An 18,115-nucleotide genomic window follows, 5' to 3' on the forward strand; every position below is an offset into this window, starting at 1 on the left:
CTGTTCGGCACTTGACAGAAACAAGACCTTTATACCCAGCGCTAACGCGTAGTCTGGTGCTGCTGCTTCCGTTTTTAATCTGTTTTAATTTTGCATCTTGCGCAGCTATTTCTGGCGCTTAGTGCTCTCGGCGGCATAATTACTGGGGGATTAGTCAGACCATACCTGCACTATAAAATTTACTACTCACCTGCACTTTGCGGGATTTAGTCAGTTGTTGGGGGGCTACTCAGGACGCGATCGCGGCGTTCCGGCCGCCATCTTAGGTGAGGCTCATTGGATTAGGTCGACCTCGGGGGCCATCTTTGGTGGGGATAGAGGTGTGTCCTCGCAGGACTCCCGCGCACCGGACAGTATATTTAAGGCGCCTTGCGGTGGCTTCAGGTAGACCTTTATACCCAGCGCTAACGCGTAGTCTGGTGCTGCTGCTTCCGTTTTTAATCTGTTTTAATTTTGCATCTTGCGCAGCTATTTCTGGCGCTTAGTGCTCTCGGCGGCATAATTACTGGGGGATTAGTCAGACCATACCTGCACTATAAAATTTACTACTCACCTGCACTTTGCGGGATTTAGTCAGTTGTTGGGGGGCTACTCAGGACTCGATCGCGGCGTTCCGGCCGCCATCTTAGGTGAGGCTCATTGGATTAGGTCGACCTCGGGGGACATCTTTGGTGGGGATAGAGGTGTGTCCTCGCAGGACTCCCGCGCGGATTACTGACACAGCATTTAAGGGATGTGTGTTCCAGCGCACAGCGTTGGCGCGCAGCGAGCGCGACGGCGGCGCGCCGGAGGTGCGCCAGAGGTGAGCCCGTTTGCGCCCGTTCGCGCACAGGTCGTGCCGAGGGCCGGGAACTCTGCTCCACTGCCCGATGGTCGGTTACCTTATTCCAGAGACATGCTGTTAAAACTCAATCTAGGCACGAATACGTGCCACCAGCCGCATGCAACCGAGCGGTGGGTGCAGCCCCTGATGTGTGGTCTGCTTAACGTGAGGTCTCTGAGCAAACATCATACGGAAATCGCCTTACTTATAGATTCCTGTAAGTTAGACGTTCTGTTCATGACAGAAACATGGACTAGAGCGGATTGTGCAGTGGAACTAGGGCTAGCCTGTCCTCTTGGATATAAGATCAGACATAACCCGCGGGAGGGAGCTAGAGGAGGTGGGGTTGGCCTCATATTTAGGGAGTCGCTTAATGTCTCAGTGCTTGACACAAAGCGTATTTTGGGCTGCGAGACTCTGGCCTTCTCTTTGAAAGGGCATGGAGGAACTCTCTACTCCGGGCTGTTGTGTTATCGGCCCCCTGCCAGCTCTTTATCAGCAGTACCAGAGCTAATTGATTCCATCTATGAGCTTTCTAATACCCATGCTAGGACTTTGATTCTGGGAGATTTCAACCTGTGTTCTGATGGCTCTACAAGGTCGGCTCTCTCGGATTTGACTCAGGCTTGCAGCGATATTCATCTGCAGCAGCTGGTGCACTCACAGACCCATACTAAGGGCCACATTCTTGATCTGGTCTTTGCCGATACTAGACAGGTTGTGGTTCGAGATATTCTTCCGCAGTGTTGGACAGACCATGCCCTGGTCCTTTTCTCCGTGGCATGTCCTACGGCTTCAACTGGGAATGGAAGTACTGGCATTAAGACCAAGATGGGCAGGCAATGGTCAAGGTTACTTAGACAATCCTGCCTGCCGTCCCTGTTGACCGGGGAAACCCCATTAGGGGATTCTGTGGATGCAAGCTACGAGAGCCTTAGTCAGAAAATTGTTAATTCCCTAGAGGTGTTGGCTCCTCTGCGCAAAATCAGGAATAGATCCAAGACTGCTATGCCGTGGTTTACTGCGGAGTTATCGCATTTGAAGCTCTGTTGTAAACGTGCGGAGCGAGCTTGGAGAAAACGCTATCTGGAACCCGAGAAAGCCCTTTTTAAGCAGGCCTTGTTGACCTATAAAATGCAGATTAAAGGCGCCAAAGCGCGATTCCTGGAGGAATCGCTCTTAAATGCACCGAACAAAACGCAGGCCTTGTTTAAGATTGTTGGGGATCTCTCTCGACCTGCTTCTGCGGCTAACGACATTCCTGCCTCCCAAGCTTTGTGTTCCTCCTTGGCGCAGGCCTTTGAAGATAAGATCGCTTTGATCTTAAGTAAGCTTGCTCCTATTACTACAACTGTCACTCAGCCCGTATTTGGTTCCACTCTAGTGGCCGATATGGAGGCGGTAAGGGTAGTTGGTAGTCAGGCACAGCTGGATAGTTTTCCCCTTCCGTCCTTTGAGGAGTTCTGTTTGCTGGCTAACAGTGTATCCTCTGGTTCTCCTTTGGACCCACTGCCACACAAATACTGGAAAGTATTCCAAGCGGAGCTTTTCCCTCCGCTGTATGCTATCTGTTGCCAGTCTCTTTCTTTGGCAAGTGTTCCAAAGTGTTGGAAATTAGCAGTGGTCTCACCTCTGTTGAAGAAGGAAACTTTGGATCCTACCTGTTCAGCGAACTACAGACCTATATCGCTGCTTCCTTTTCCTATTAAGATTCTGGAGAAACTGGTTACTAAACATCTGTCCAGTTTCCTGGAGACCAACTGCTGCTTGGACGCGTCTCAATTTGGCTTCAGACCAGCACACGGTACGGAATCTGCCCTGGTGATCGTGTTGGACGATCTTCGTTCGCGAGCCGACACTGGGCGAGCGGCCTTTTTAGTGCTGCTCGACATGTCGGCCGCTTTCGACACGGTCAACCATGACATCCTGGTCAGAAGACTTGAGGATATAGGGGTGAAGGGCTTGGCCCGTAATTGGCTGTTTTCCTATTTGGGAGACAGACGCCAGGTAGTGGCTTTGCCACCATTCCAGTCGGAGATTAAAACAGTTGAGCAGGGCGTACCGCAAGGGTCTGCCATCAGCCCTATACTGTTTAATCTTTATCTTCGCCCTCTGGTGAGCTTGATTAAATCATTCGGCATCTCGGTTATTAACTATGCCGAGGATACGCAGCTCATCTTTTCCATTGAGGGCAAAGATGCGGTGTCGCTGGAGACTTTCCATCAATGTATGGCGTCAACTGCGGACTGGTTGAGGCAGAATTCTCTGCAGTTCAACAGCTCTAAAACAGAGGTTTTACACTGCTCGCTGGACCACATCCCTCGGCCACTGCCTCCTGTTTTTTGGCCTACCTCTTTTCAGGAAGCTCCTTTGGCAGCAGCATCTGCCAGGAATCTGGGCGTTGTGTTTGGGCCTAATCTCCAACTGGATCTTTTCGTAAATAAAACTGTGACCACCTGCATGATGTTGCTTCGCATGCTGTGGAAGATACTTCCGCTGCTGCCGGCCCATGCTCGTCCAGAAGTGGTTCGCGGTACTATTTTGAGTAGGTTAGACTACTGCAACGCACTACTCCTGGGGGCTCCAAATAGATTGTTGGCCAAGCTACAACGCGTGCAGAATATGGCAGCCAAGCTAGCCCTGTCCCGTCGCCGTTCCGATTCTTCATCTACGGCGCTAGCTGATCTTCACTGGCTGCCGGTCGCACAGCGAGTTATCTTTAAAGCACTTTGTTTGGTGTTTAAAGGACTTCATGGGCAAGGACCCGCTCCGTTGCAAGAATTGTTCCAGTGGTATGTGCCCACTCGCCCCCTTAGGTCACTGTCAGCACATCTTGTGGTAGTTCCAAAGGTATTGAGGGCTCGGATGGGCGGCCGAGCTTTTGGTTTTGTGGCGGCTAAACATTGGAACTCTCTCCCTTTGCTGCTGAGAAGTTCTGGGGAGTTTCCCTCTTTTAGGAAGGAACTAAAAACGTTTCTCTTTCCTAGGTCTGTTTAATTTCACCTGACTGCTCTGTGTGGTGTTGGTATAATTGTCTAAAGCGCCAGGATACCCTTCGGGTGACAGTACGCGCTATACAAATACGCCATACATACATACATACATACATACATACATACGTGTGCACACCTTTTGAGAACAAGCATTGGCATAGCCAATAGGTCTCGCCTTTGGGACCTTATAAGTGTTAAGTTATGCAGCACAATATCCTTGGTGCAACAACATTAACTGTTGCATGGCTAAGCACTTATAAGGTCCCAGAGGCGAGACCTATTGGCTATGCCAATGCTTGTTCCTCTTTCCATGTGTGCTGCATTCTGCAGCACACATGGAAAGAGGAAAATACCTCTTTGGATTGTTTTTGTGCAGGATGGTTAACCAATCCTGCCTGTAACGGAGGCACCCTTGCACCATGGTGCAAGTGTGCCTATATTGGCGCTAGGCTGCCGAAACATAGGTAGCACAGGTAGAAGGGACAGGAATGCACCATGTTGCTTAAATATGGTCCTTTCCTGCCCTTTTACTTAGGCGTAGGGCAGGGCAGCAAGGTGGCTTGATGTGGTGCCCTATGCCAAAATGCCATAAATGAGGGCCTAAAATTGTAAGCCCACACTTTGGTCTTTCTGAGCGCGCCGGGATGACAGCTGTAAAGTAAGTTGTCAAACACTGGACACAGTAGGTGATTATGGCCCATATCTCTTGCAGTGCACCAATATAATAGCCATCAATAAATTCCAACTACTTTGGATTATTAATCTTGACACCTAAACCTACTAGGCTCCAAACAGCAATTTCCCCCTCTGTGTTGGATAAGGTGGAAAAGGTATGTCTGCAAAGAAACGAAATTGTAACATCATGCTTAACCGCACAGACAGAATCAGCACTGTTGTTGTCATGTATTTGGCCGATAAAGCCTTGCCGGCAGGGTGGGTCATCAGTAAGGCAGCAGCCGTGATGGTAATAGCACCTCTTGAGTCAATGATAGTATGGTGGCAGGATATGCTCTACGTAACCCTAAGAGTACAAACACCTTCCTCCCTAGTTAGTGGTGGGCTTAAACCACCACAGCAAGTTGTTTGTCAATCTATAATCTCAAAGTGAGCCAGAACAGCAAATTTATTGTGAAGTGGCATTGGGTAGGCTGACAAAAGGGGTGGGCTTGACCTATTGCCCTGGATGGAGCAGGTGGGACAGAAACAGCCGTGTACCTGTAAAAGAACCCCAGAGGAATGGCCTCAATCATGCTATTCTTCATAAAACTAAATTTAAATCTAGGGAAGATGTTTCTTACGATAGATTCTTGGCTAAAGTTAACAACCATGCAGTCATTAGTATCTAGCTTAGGGTTATTTCCAATCCGAGCTACTCTGAAAATCATTTTAATATCATTACGTAGTATAGAACTGTCCACAGTTATTTCTTGAACCAATAAGTAACCTCATTGCCTAGTTGGTCATGTCTTTCTCCTTGGTCCTCTCTAAGTGGTGGTACACCCTTCAAATCTTTAGTGTAGGGGGAGTTGTAGTACATCATCATCTCCATGGCTTGATGTCAGTGGACGGTCTTCTGTGACTCTACCATGGACAGAGGATGCATGGGCAGAAAAAGCATTAAATAGGGGTGAGGGCATTACAGAAGCATCATTAGCCTTAAAGCCCATGATGACAGAATTTGGCTTGTGAGGTAACCAGTCCTCCGTTGTCGATGTTGATGCCTCCTTACCAGGTAGGCTGGCCGTTCAGACTGCACTTGAACCTCATCCCCCAATAAGGGCTTCAATCACCCTTAGTCTAATGGTCACAGTATCCATAAAGGACTGTAATCAGTTCTCCAGCTTCTCCAGCATGGAGCAGATGAAGGAAGGGGGTAAACGCACCTTTAGCGTTGATCAGACAATTACATAAAGCCCCAGTACTCTATGCCATTTTCACTCTATCCTGCACTGCTGTTTTAGTGCCCTTTGATTTCTTGGCTGGTAATGGTGTATACAGGAAGTCAGTGTTGGACTTGGAGTCAAAGTTATCTTCATATTGTTTTATCTACAGAGGTAAATCTGCGACACATGGATTAGCCAATTTCCCACAGCTTTTGGATCTACTCCCATCCATTTCACGTGGGGGCAGTGCATTGACAGAGTTAGAGCCGCCAAAGGTAGCGCTGGCAGTGCTGTAACTCATCAACCCATATAGAAGCACTTGCTTCGGCCAAAGAACTTCATGTTTCTTTTCGCTACACCATGGATGGAGGCTAATACATGATACACCGCCCTTTCGTCTTCAACATAATTTGTTTCCGTTTCACAATTTAGCCTAACCTTAACTTTCTCTGTGACATATTTTATAATACTTATTTCATACTACACCCTGAGGATTTGGCTGTCTCTGTAATCAGCCTTTCCCTCTTTTATCCATGGTCTAGCTACTGAAATAAGAATGTTTTTAGGTCTACATGTTGGGTACACCATCTTCACCAGGGCCTATCTATTAGTCACCAATTTTCCTCTGAGTGTCTTTAATGTTTAGGCATTAATTTTCACATCTGGGTTTGTGCTCTAAAGTGCTTCAGTGAACGACCAGAAAAGAAACATAGTGCTGCGTGTCAGTGCCAGAGAAGTCCCGACAGCCATGGATACAACACTCCTTAGAGGTCCTAAGACACACCTTCATCCGTAGTGCCTGTTTGAGGGTTCAGCAATGCAGAGAGAAACAGATCAACAAAATTGTTCAATCAGGAAATAGAATTAAGAGCCCAATTTAGAGTTAAGTGGAGGGGATGATGGACGGAGACAAACATGATGGAGTAGCCTGTCCGCCCTATTTAGAATTAGATGGACCCTCAGCTTTATGTCGGTGATGCACTCATTAGCTCCATCCGTGAAAAGCTCACTCCAAAGGTCTGACAGAGGGCTGGTTTTTAGGGCGGACGGCCTGGTGTCCTGTTTTTTCGGTCCATCATTTCCAGGGAAACCCGGTTATGAAAAACAGAAAAATAGAAATAATAAACCCCTGACCCAGGGAAAAAAGAACCTAAGTTTGAGGTCATTAGCATACTCCCACTTTGTGAGTTTGTTTTGGAAAAACAAAACATTTGGGGGACGGCGATCAAAACCAGCTGTGGCGGTCCCCCTTTGGTACCTTCAGGGTCTGTAAATTTGGTGGATGGCAGTCTATGCCCTGCTGACGGACCATGAGCCACTTTACCAAATTCCAAATTAAGCCCTAAATGATTTTACCTAAAAACACATTCTGACTCTACTATTTAGATTCAGTCACATACCTAATACATTACAAACTGTCTTCTAAAGAAGCATTGCAATGCTTTTTCTTAACACATCATTTATACATCCTATTGTGTTTGGCACCCAGTAATTCATGAAATCTCCACCTATGTTGGCGGATGTTGCGAACGTTACAAACTCCAAAATGAGATTATATTCATTTTTTGGTTAATCCGAATCTCACAAGCAGCATCAGATTGCTGTAAACGTTGATCTGCTATATGCCCTACTGGGCCCACCTTCTGCTATATATTTTAAAACCGGTGAAGAGACCGCCTTATGAATTAAAATGGCCACACCACAATTTGCCAATGAGGTCACTGCAATTACTACTCCTTTCAACCAAGAGCAGTTAATAAACGTGTTTCCGATAAATGTTTCATGCACTAGTAATGAGTGAATCCGTTATTAATGTTATATGTTACTTAAGCTATTTCTGTTTATGCTAACAAAACGTATTTCTGAGCGCTTCCTCATTGCATGATGTTGCTATAAGTATATAACATGTTCTACTCATAAAGTATAGCGCTATCCGCCTTTTTCTGACATCAGCAATAGCCAAGGTGGATTTACTTGTTATTTCTGATTCTTTTCCCCTTCCTCTCAGCTCATCTACAGCCCTTCATGGATGGAAACATGATTTCTAATAACATCATATTTTTGCATCTTAATCTGCACAGTCAATGGTACTAACTCTGTGCACCTAAATATCTTTAAAATAGCTGATCTCAGTGGGAATGGACTCTTTTGCAATTGTAAGACTTTCTTATGAAGTGATTGACAAATCCCTTTCCCTTTTTCCATGTAACAAAGACATTACATTATGATTTACCCGCTACGCAGCTTTCAACTGATGGCTTGCACACTGATTGTCCAGCCTGAAACAGTCCTCCCCAAATGCAACATACTAGATGTAGTCAAGTGCAGTTGGCTATTACATCTATGCCCAGAGTTTATCAGAACTTGTGAGTATCAGGACAGAGATAGCGTACGTATCTGAGGTCAGGCATCGTTTTGTAGGACCTCATGCTCTGTGTACTACTGGCCATCCTCATGGCCTGAACCACACTGGCATTTCTGCAAGTTGTGGCAGGAGAGGTATCCCACGATCAGTACAGAGCATCAGATGGGAAGGGCAGTGATGAGACGGCAGAATTCTGTGCGGGGCAAAGCAGGTCAAACTTTGACTTCTTCCTCATCTGTTAGGCTGACAACAGGAATTACAGAAAAGGTGCGTGCACAAGCCTAATGGTTTCCCTTTTACAAGATGGTGGTTTGTTCACAGAACTCTGTCTGAGGTTCCGAGCCTGAGTTGAGGTCGAGTTTTTCCTGAGATGTCAGTTCCTGTTTGAGTCCTATATGAGGAGGAGTTTATGTGTAATGGAAGCATGACAACATATTTGGTCCCATACTTTTTACAGCATTCATTGCCCTCTTACTACTTTTTTTTTAATCTCTGATTTCTATACCTTATAGCTGGAATCTTAATTTGGATCTTCTCCTGAATTTCTTACTTTGTTCTCTTCTTATCCTTGATGTCAGGAAAGATTGATGCCTTGCTATTTTGTTCTGCATTATTCTTCATCTTCAAACAAGAACTGCAAGATTATTTACCCTTTGTGGCTTTTGCCTGCTCACTGAGACCCTGTAGAGGTGACACTTGACATATTTCCTGTTAAATATTCCATGCATGGTGACATAGTGGGTACTGGGAGGAGTCACCCTTTCCTCAGGTAATCAAGAAAGAAACTTACTAGATCTTAGTGTCCAGGCTTTGACATGGCACAGAACACCTCTTTACATATATGTCTATACCTTTAGTACTTCTCAAAAGGAAGCAGTCCTGTTACCTATTCCACCACTGATGTACATATGTTTCATATAATTCTTCTGGAACCACTATTTCAAAACTCCAGAGAAGATGGCTAGAATGCGTTTTCTTGAACAGATCCAACCTAGATTAACTTCAGTTATTGAAAATGATTCCAGTAGAGAGGTGGTAAAGTCAAAAAAGGGTTGGTAGTTGGAGCAAGGGGGTGAGTAAGAAGACTTGTAGAACAGATCTATGTTAGAGGTAGGCAGGCCTAGCAAAGCTCAAGCATGGCTCCACCTGGGCCAAAGGTCTTTCTTTGGCTCGCCTTTCTCCCATGGGGCTGAATAGTTAAAATGTATGAATCCCAGCCCTGCACCTTTCCCTCCCTAATGCAGCTTTTGAAACATAAAAGTGCAAGACAGCCCACCACATACATACAATTGTAAGGGGTGATTTTATTTTTGCATTACATTTTCCATGGAAACATGGACACCTAACTAAATGGCTGTAGCCCCTTTCTGGGATCTTTGCTTTGCTAATCTATTTAGTTGCCTTGAAGCAAATATTGTTTGTTAAGTTAGGGGAGCTAATGATATTAACATACAAAGTATGACCAGCTCCCTATTATTTTATACTTATTTTCTAGACAAACATTTTGATTACAGAGTGCCAGATTGATGTAGTATGTGACAAATGTATTTATTAAACACAGTGTGCTGATTTTGTTAAGAAAATGATGTGTTGCTATAGGGTAGCGGCAGGGAGCTAACCAATCACTGAATGAATTGCTCAATCTGCAACTAGAAAACCTGGGGCCGTATCATGATGCCGTTTTATGCGGTGGTGTCTTCAGCATACATTAACTCAAAATATCTCAGAGTTACTGCATGGTTTGCAGACAGCTGCGGGTAAGGGAAACAAGGGCGAGAGAAGGAGGACATGGTTTATGAAAGCAACATGGAGGGTGCAGGGAGGCAATGGGGAGAAGCACAAGGGCAAGAGCAACATGGAGGGTGTGGGTAGACGCACTCGAGCAACAGAGAGCAGCACAAGTGCAGTAGGAGAGAAGTCCATGAGGGAGATAGCTCAAAAACACATACCCTCTCATGCAACACGTGACTCAAAAGAAACACGCATTGGCATAGCCAAAAGGTCTCGCTTTTGGGACCTTATAAGTATTTAGTTATGCTGCACAATATCCTTGGTGCAACAACATCAACTGTTGCATGGCTAAACACTTATAAGGTCCCAAAGGCGAGACCTATTGGCTATGCCAATGCTTGTTCTAGAATGTTTCGCGTTAATACTTTACAGATACACACACGCACTTATGCTTAACCCCATTACAAATATAACTCATTATTTAACTTTCTCTGTTCTCAACTTGCCTGTAAACAACAAAATGATTACAATTTCTAACTGAATCAGAATAAAAAGAAAATTACATGTTTCCAGGAAGAACAAAGCAAATGAAACCGACCATATGACAAAACATATTTAGAATAATCCTTGTTTTGAACTATTTGTTGAAAAAAAATGAGATATTTTCAGTAAAAATAAATATTTAAAAGCATTTCTTTCAAAGTAATAGCTTTTTGTCCTAATGTTTTCGATACATAATTTTCAATAGCTGTATTTTACTTTGGGTCCTTACATCTGCACTCTGTTTTCTCTGTAGGGGTAGCTCTGCAGAGGTACAGGATATGAGGTGACATTTGTGCCAGAAAGTGTCTTTGAGTGTCACATGGTATAGGTGGGGGGTACACGGTTTGTGACAGTTCGCGCTGGGGCTTCTCAGCACAGCTTGATCAGTGCCTGCAGGGAGAGGATGAGGCACGTGGTTCTCCATAAGTCCACCCATGGGAGATCTACCCTATTTTTGTGGGGGGGCATTATAGAAGATGAGGTCATTTGCAGGCAGTATGTACGGCCTGTCACATCCTGTTTGGTACAGTGCCTCTGTATTTCTGGTGCTTTGCTGTAGTTTAAAAATTTTCTTGGAGTTTCTTGTTGCTCCGATGGGTGTAATTTCTGGTATTTATATGTTTCCCTCGTCTTCATATCTTGATTTTGCTCATGAGAAAGTGACACTCATAGTCATTGAAATGTCACTCTTAATTACACTGAAATTGTGAAAATGTCACACATAGCAATCTGAAACCTTGGCAGCTATGCAAACGTCGAATTAAAATAGCAACACAAAGGAGTGAAGGCACAGAACACAACAAAACGATGGAAGGAGGAGATTAAACCAAACCCAACTAAACTTAAAGGGTGAGAGGGCCAGCGTCCCACCTCATAAGAAGCGCCTAGAAACCCGCTTGTATGCATATTTACTTCGCCAGTATGGATCAGAGAGGGAGAAATGGCGGCACCAACACAGGTCAAGAAAATCTATATTCTTTCGGCTAAGCTAAAAAGCGATTTCCTGTGTTTTTTTTAACACAAAGTTCCCGTCCATCAATTGGTTTTGGCCTTCCATTGACGTGCTCTCGATCTTCCAGATTTCTAAACGTTGCACGTGGACTCTGCAATTATGGGACATTTTTGAATCTTCAACCCCCAGAAAGCTATTTGTTGTAATGGAAGAATGGTCCGCATTCAGGATGGTCATCATACACTCATACTAACATTCTACACCATCACTGGCTGAGCAGCATGCTGGAAGCAGACACCACACTATTCTTCTGAATCCTACTCGATCTCTTTTTCAATTGAAGCGTTTATGGTTTTAAGGAAAGTACACTAGCACCTCCTTCAGGCAAAAGAGTAACATAGTCTCTGTGACATGCACAATCTATGTGAACATGCATCCGTAAAACAGTTTTCTTTACACTTAGAATGCATGAATGAATAATTGAAAAGTACTTTTTGGTTCTGTTGTTTTGTTAGTTGCACGCCTCTGCATTATTTTGGGATAGCTCTGGTGTGCCTACCGTGTGTATGCAGCACTGTTTAAAACAAGCATTGGCCGTGTGGCCGTGAAAGTGACGCGGCCGCAAAAGTTAGTTTGATCGCGCGCTGCGAGCGAAGCGCTTAATGAGCATGACGAGGAAAGCCAGATGACGTCTTTGCTCGTAAGCGCGCACTCGGGCGCGTAACTGCAAGCTTGAGGCCAGCAAAAGCCTGTGGTAGCATTTTCTGAAGGCCGCTTACTAAAAGTCTCGCCAGACAGCGCATGCGCTGGCTCAGGCGAGACCTAAAAAAAGTAGTGCTTGAATAGCAAGCAGTTGAAGCAGCAAGGCCAGCCAATTCAAGAGATGATAAAGAGGCAATGCTCCATTGGAGGGACAAACACACGAGTAACAATCTGGGACACTAATAAGAAGCAGGCAAATGAGAGTGATAGGAAACCCAACCAATACAAAGCAATGGGTGAGCTCCAAGCCCCTCTATGTTATTAGTAAGCCACAATATGCCTCACACCAGACAGAGTAGAGTATATGTTGTCTAGTAGGCTCGACCTAAAAAAATTTAGATACACAGTCTGTGTAAGACAGAGTGAAAATAGAGGGCTAGCAAATAACGGAAATCGGAAAAGTTATTCTTGCACATGGGATAGGCTCTCAGAAACAGGGACACCTGTTTGACAGGTTAGACACCACTGCCCCCAAAGGTAAGCCACCCTGCATACATAGTTAACCTGGTGAAATGAGTCAGTATTTTTTAATACAGTATAAGGAAAAGCATCCATTTATCACTACTGTCTGCACCCTGCAGTTGTCATAGTATAGTCCACAGACAAATCATCTGGGACCAAAAGACAATGGGTGATGTGTACAAAAGTATCTTTGTGGTAAAAAACAGGCTGATTCACAGAATCGGGTAGTTTTCCGATCACAAACATGCTTCTTCATAGGTACATGGCACAAGTTGCAATGGCGTGTTTAGGGCGTCCCTTCCAAGTACCAAATTGTAGTGTTATGTATGAATGTTTTGCGACTGAATTATGGTCCCAAAACATTCATTTTTTACCGACATCTCAAAAGTAGTCTACAGAGGACCCCTTCCCCTTTGTGAATGTTGAAACAAATATTTTTAAGAGTTGGCAGTGGTCCCTTGGGCCACAAATTCTTTAAAAAATGAAACTTAAACATTTCATTTTTTTCTTTTTTTAAAGCATCCCGTTTTCCTTTAAGGTAAAAGGACTGCCTTTCAAAAAAACAAAAAGAATGCTTTATTAGCAAGCAATCACAGACATGGTGGTCTGCTGACCCCAGCAGGACACCATCTCTGTGATGGCTGTGATTCTTAATGGGTTGCAAATTGTGACCTATGTCATTAGTATGTGGTAGGGCGATTTGCAAAGCCATTAGGAATTGCTATTTTAGAAATAATTTTTTGTACATTAGGAATTGTGATTTCCTAATTGGGATTTGGTAAGAACTGCAATTAGGAAATTGCAATCCCTAAATTATGTACGTATTACCCAAGATGTTGATATTTGGAAAATGAGGTGCTGAACACACAAAAAATCTAGAACTAGGCATTCCTTCAGAGGTGTTTCTAGAGAAGGAAAAATAACTCAAGTCCTCTTCACGAGGGAGCACTTAATTCAAAGAAAGTTTACTGGCCCCTTTGAAATTATGAAACCCATGGAAAACATTGGACCTGCTTACTTTCACCTGGAGACTGACTAAAAGCAGACAACAGCTTAGCGAGAAACTAAATCCAAAATGAGGACTTACTGGAGGAATCAGTCCATGAAATACTGGTTCCCCTGTAATCTCTCATTTCTTAATGGATCCTGCAGGTCCAACTTGTAATAGGGCAGATTTCCAACCACCCAAAATCTGCGAGTCCACCTGGTACTGGTAACTGTAGCTGTGGTGAAATACCGTCCCGTTTTCTGAGATGTTGGTAATGAAGGGCCATTGTATTTTCATTAGCGTTAAAGGGCAGACTGAAAAGCAGTCACTCATCTGTGGCACGGGTAACAATAGGATGGACGAAGCACATTTACATATTTCTGTTACTCCAACACATTTATATCCACCAACTCTTTCGGTGCCAGGCCACTAAGAGTCCACACAGCCCTTCGCTTGTCCTACTGGTATTGAAAGTTCCAAATAACTCATTCCCCTGCGGCAATAATTAATTCACTGATCCAAGAAACTCCCAATTATAAATGTTGACGCGCATGTAGATTCGGGTGTGCGCATATCAACAGACAGGTGATTCAGGGGCGGCTCCTCCGTTTGAACGGGTGAGAGTCGCCCCACAGGCCCGAGCTGAAAAATAAAATGATAATGTAGTTTATTTATTACCATTTTATTATTCAGCAACCAACCTGTCCTGAACTGAGTGACAGGGCGGCGCCAGTGATGTCAAGTGGTAGCAGCAGGGAGCTGTTCACTTTAAAATGTGCATGTCTCTGGCTGGCCGTCCTGGGATAACCAACTAGACATGCGCATTTTAAAGTTTTCTAACCTGGCTGTCTTAGACAACTGGGTTCCAGAAAGCACAGGCCTTCAGTGCTCTTAGGAGTGCTGAGAGAGCCTGCTCCATCCAATCCTGGCGCTGCTCTCATGCTGTGAGAGCAGTACCAGGATTGGTTAGTGCAGTTTCCTGGTCCTGCATTGGAGACTGCCTGGAAGAGAGACGAGTGGAGGATGACGTTCCGCCTCAAGGTGTTTTATTTATTAATGTATTTTGCGTACCCCCATCCCACTCCCCCTGGTACATGGCAGCTGCCACTGACAGGTTGGCAGGCTGAGGGCTGAGCACCCCCTACGGGACAACTATTATATTACGCCATTACTCAGATCTCATTACTGATAAGTGTACATGTTGTTGCCTATGCAGATTTCACTGGAGAGTTGTTATATATTAATTATTATCTTGACCCCTCTTTTTGTACTGCTAGGAGAAAAGATGAATCACTCATGGTCACTAAATCCAGTATTGAAAAGATGTCCAGAGTTGGCTTTTATGCCTCACGACCTGGGCTCTGGAAGTTGCACAGTTGCAGGGAACATGCAATGCACTCTGCATTCTCTGCACCCATAAACTAAGGAAAAATGTGGTAACACTCCGCCACTACAGAGCAATCACGAAGGAATCCACATGGAATGGGAATAACAACGTGTACCCAGTTTATCCGGGTCAAACTCCATACGGTATTTCCTTTTCCCACTCCGTTTTACCACCTGCTCTGCTCAGGAGGTAACTGTGGGCGAGTGTCATTTTGGGCTGAGAGGGCATCGGAAGGCAAGAAAAGCTTGAGTTGGCAGGTGGAAGCGTTCCGCGCTTCCACCGTGCCATAGGAGGGGTATGGACCGGAGGCAGGCTCACAGGCTGAGCCCCACAGAAGTATACCCACTGCGTTGTCCAGCAGGGACATTTAGGTGCAGTAACACTGGGTCATTTATAATTGAGCATAGTGGTATCTCACCAGTTCTACCCAACTTGTAATCATGGCCAGCTCTGGCCTTAAAGGCAATCATCCCATGGTGCAGCATACTAGCCAATAGATGCCAGTCGTAGTCAGTGCAGATTGGAAAAGCTGTACATAACCAACACCCCAAGAGGTACCTTTAGACACACCGTTGCTACTAGGGACTGGCGCCAGATCCTCGCATAGCCCCAAAAATACGATATTATACATTCACCTACCTATAGGTTATTTAACCTTCTTATATGTCTCCTTTCAGATTACTCCATACATCTCCCACTTCCTAAGCCCCTCTCCTGTCTGTGGCACTATGTCAGCTCTAGAATACTGAACCTTTGGGCAGGAGAACCATTGCCAACCTAAGGCATGTGCCAAAGGTTCCAGGTCATATCTCCTGCAGCTGCAGGGCCAGTGTACTCACATGCTTCTTGATGGCTTCTGACACCTGGCTCGAGAGCAGGAGGCAGCACACGGTGGAGGCCAGGATATGGAAGAGCGTGTACATGAGCCGTGTTCCAGTGGAAGCTTTAATGCCGGGGCAGAAGGAGCAGCACAAGGCGCAGGGTGCAGGGCCGCAGCAGCAGGACACCTGGAAAGCCGTGGATGACAAGGAAATGCACTAAGAATTCAAGGAAAGAAACTCAAGTTTATGTTTGCATGAACGGCAACAGTAGATCTTTTTAAGCGACCACAAACAGCTGTGTTATTCTTCCTTATTGATGATGATCCAGGATTAGCATGAAAAAGTAATAAGATAACATATCAAAGTCTGAGATGTAGCATTTTTCAAGATATACTCCTGGCTGAGCTTTCGGAACCCACTCTGTGATTAAGCGGATTGTGCTGTCTGCGAAAAGTTACCTTCACAAATGCATATCTAATTGCAAAAGGAGTGCTGTGTTTGTTATGTTTCTTATGTTGTCAGGAATCGTACAGCCCAGTTCTACCATTTGTATGATCCTGAAGGGCCATCGCCGGCCTCATTTTGCTTGACCAACAAGCTAAGCAACAAAACAGCGTAGCACAAATATAGCCAGTCATCATCATTGTAACTTTATTCGGTTATTAAAAACCATTAAAGTTCACAAAACATAATAAAATAATGCAATAAAACAAATACAATTCATCAGGATGAGGCGCAATAAAAACCATTCAGTACTAAAACAGCACAAAACCAGAGGCGAGATAAGAGCACACACATAGAACGAGAGCATGTAGGTACTAAAGTGCAATTGCATGTGCAAAAATACAAGGAGGTGCAACAGTAATACACCTTAAAAGGGATTACATTAAAAAACTTGTCAGTTTATACCATGCACTCTGAAGGTGCTTTACTACAGCATACACAGCGAGTGGGTCTTGTCCTTTCGTAAAAACCAACAACGCAGTTTACCGATCTACAACGGTGTAAAAATAATAAAAGCAACATTAGAACTATATGACACTGCCACAAGTGTGCAGCAAAAGCAAAGGCTTTTGTGTGACCTGGTAATATCTCTGGCAGGCCTGCAGTACAAGGGGCAGGACTTTCCACGTCTTGTATGGTTGATATATACATATATATGTATATAACCACTGACAGAGCAAGCCACAGTACGGCCAAGCTAGGGATAAGGGGCCTTTCTACTGCTGGCTTTGGAACATGACACATGCTTGGTCAGCCTGCTGTACAGATGTGTGGGCTGACAAAGTGAACATCATGGCTTGCATTTTACTGCAAGTTTTTTAGAGAGACAGAAAGAATTGATCCCTTTTATACATTTCCACAACAATTCACTCTACAGCATTTTTTGACTTGCTGTGAGTTAATGAGAACCATAGGGTTTGAACAGTCTAGTTTCAAAGTTAAATGCAATACAGTGACGTCAGCTGCAAAATACCACATCAGGAATCTGCTACTGGTTGGCTCTGGAGTTCAGGATGTTAAAGTGGACTCATATGCTGTCCTTTGACCATGAGGACAATGGGATCGCTCCGTGAGGCAGGAACTGGGCCTGACATGAGACCGCCCATCATCTGATCCCAAAAGAATGAAGAGAATGGGAGCAAAGGGCAAACCAAGACTAACGTCAATGAATAGGATATGACTGATAGTCTTAAATGTGGCGGCAAGTTGAAGGAGAACCAATATCTAGCAAGCATCATTGATAGACACGTTTCAGTACCGAGCAAGAGACTGTCAGCTGTTAGGTACCTAATTGGACAGGGGGAGTGGCTGGATTTGATCTGTGACTGCATTTTCCTACAGACTTGACAAGTATTTGCCAGTAAGATATCAAATAGTAGTTACGCAGGCCCTCAGCATCCTGGGAAGGGCTTCCTATTGAAGGAAGTAAAATGCTGGAAGTGAACCTGATTCTAAAGGAATTTCAACTGTATGAGATACCACAGGACTCAGAAACTCAGATGTATGAGGACACAGCCTCAGCAGTAATAATATCTTCAGAATCCAAGGCACTGACAGGCATACATGGGAAAACATCATAAAGGGCCTTTGCCTATCAGGGGCACCTGGTATCCCTCTTGGTGCTATATCTCTGCTTTGCAATGTTCAGGTATCTCCTGCTTTCCTTGGTTCTGCTCATACATGTCCCCCGCTCTGCCCACAAGGACTGAGCTCTCTAGTACTGGAAGCAGCGCACAGATGATCTGATAAGTGATGTGATAATTCATATTTAAGACGATGGAAAGGATATAGATCTATAAGACAATCTGTGTACCATTGATGGTATCAAGCTTGATGTTTCTTCAGCAAATTAATGAGTACCAAGCATCCATCTTTGGCATCAATAAACAAGTGGTATATGA

The 18,115-nt window shown here is 44.6% G+C and overlaps 1 protein-coding gene across 1 annotated transcript in view; it reads right to left on the reverse strand.

Annotated features, from left to right (window-relative positions):
• Positions 1 to 18,115, reverse strand: part of SERINC4 (serine incorporator 4) — a 305,592-nt gene that overhangs the window by 235,574 nt on the left and 51,903 nt on the right. The window contains exon 2 of the mRNA XM_085644357.1: positions 15,729 to 15,896. Coding sequence (XP_085500483.1) covers positions 15,729 to 15,896 — 168 coding nt within the window. The remainder of the gene's footprint in view (positions 1 to 15,728; positions 15,897 to 18,115) is intronic.

Source organism: Triturus cristatus, chromosome 3_1 (genome assembly GCF_964204655.1).
Source record: "Triturus cristatus chromosome 3_1, aTriCri1.1, whole genome shotgun sequence".
Classification (NCBI taxonomy): Eukaryota; Metazoa; Chordata; class Amphibia; order Caudata; family Salamandridae; genus Triturus; species Triturus cristatus.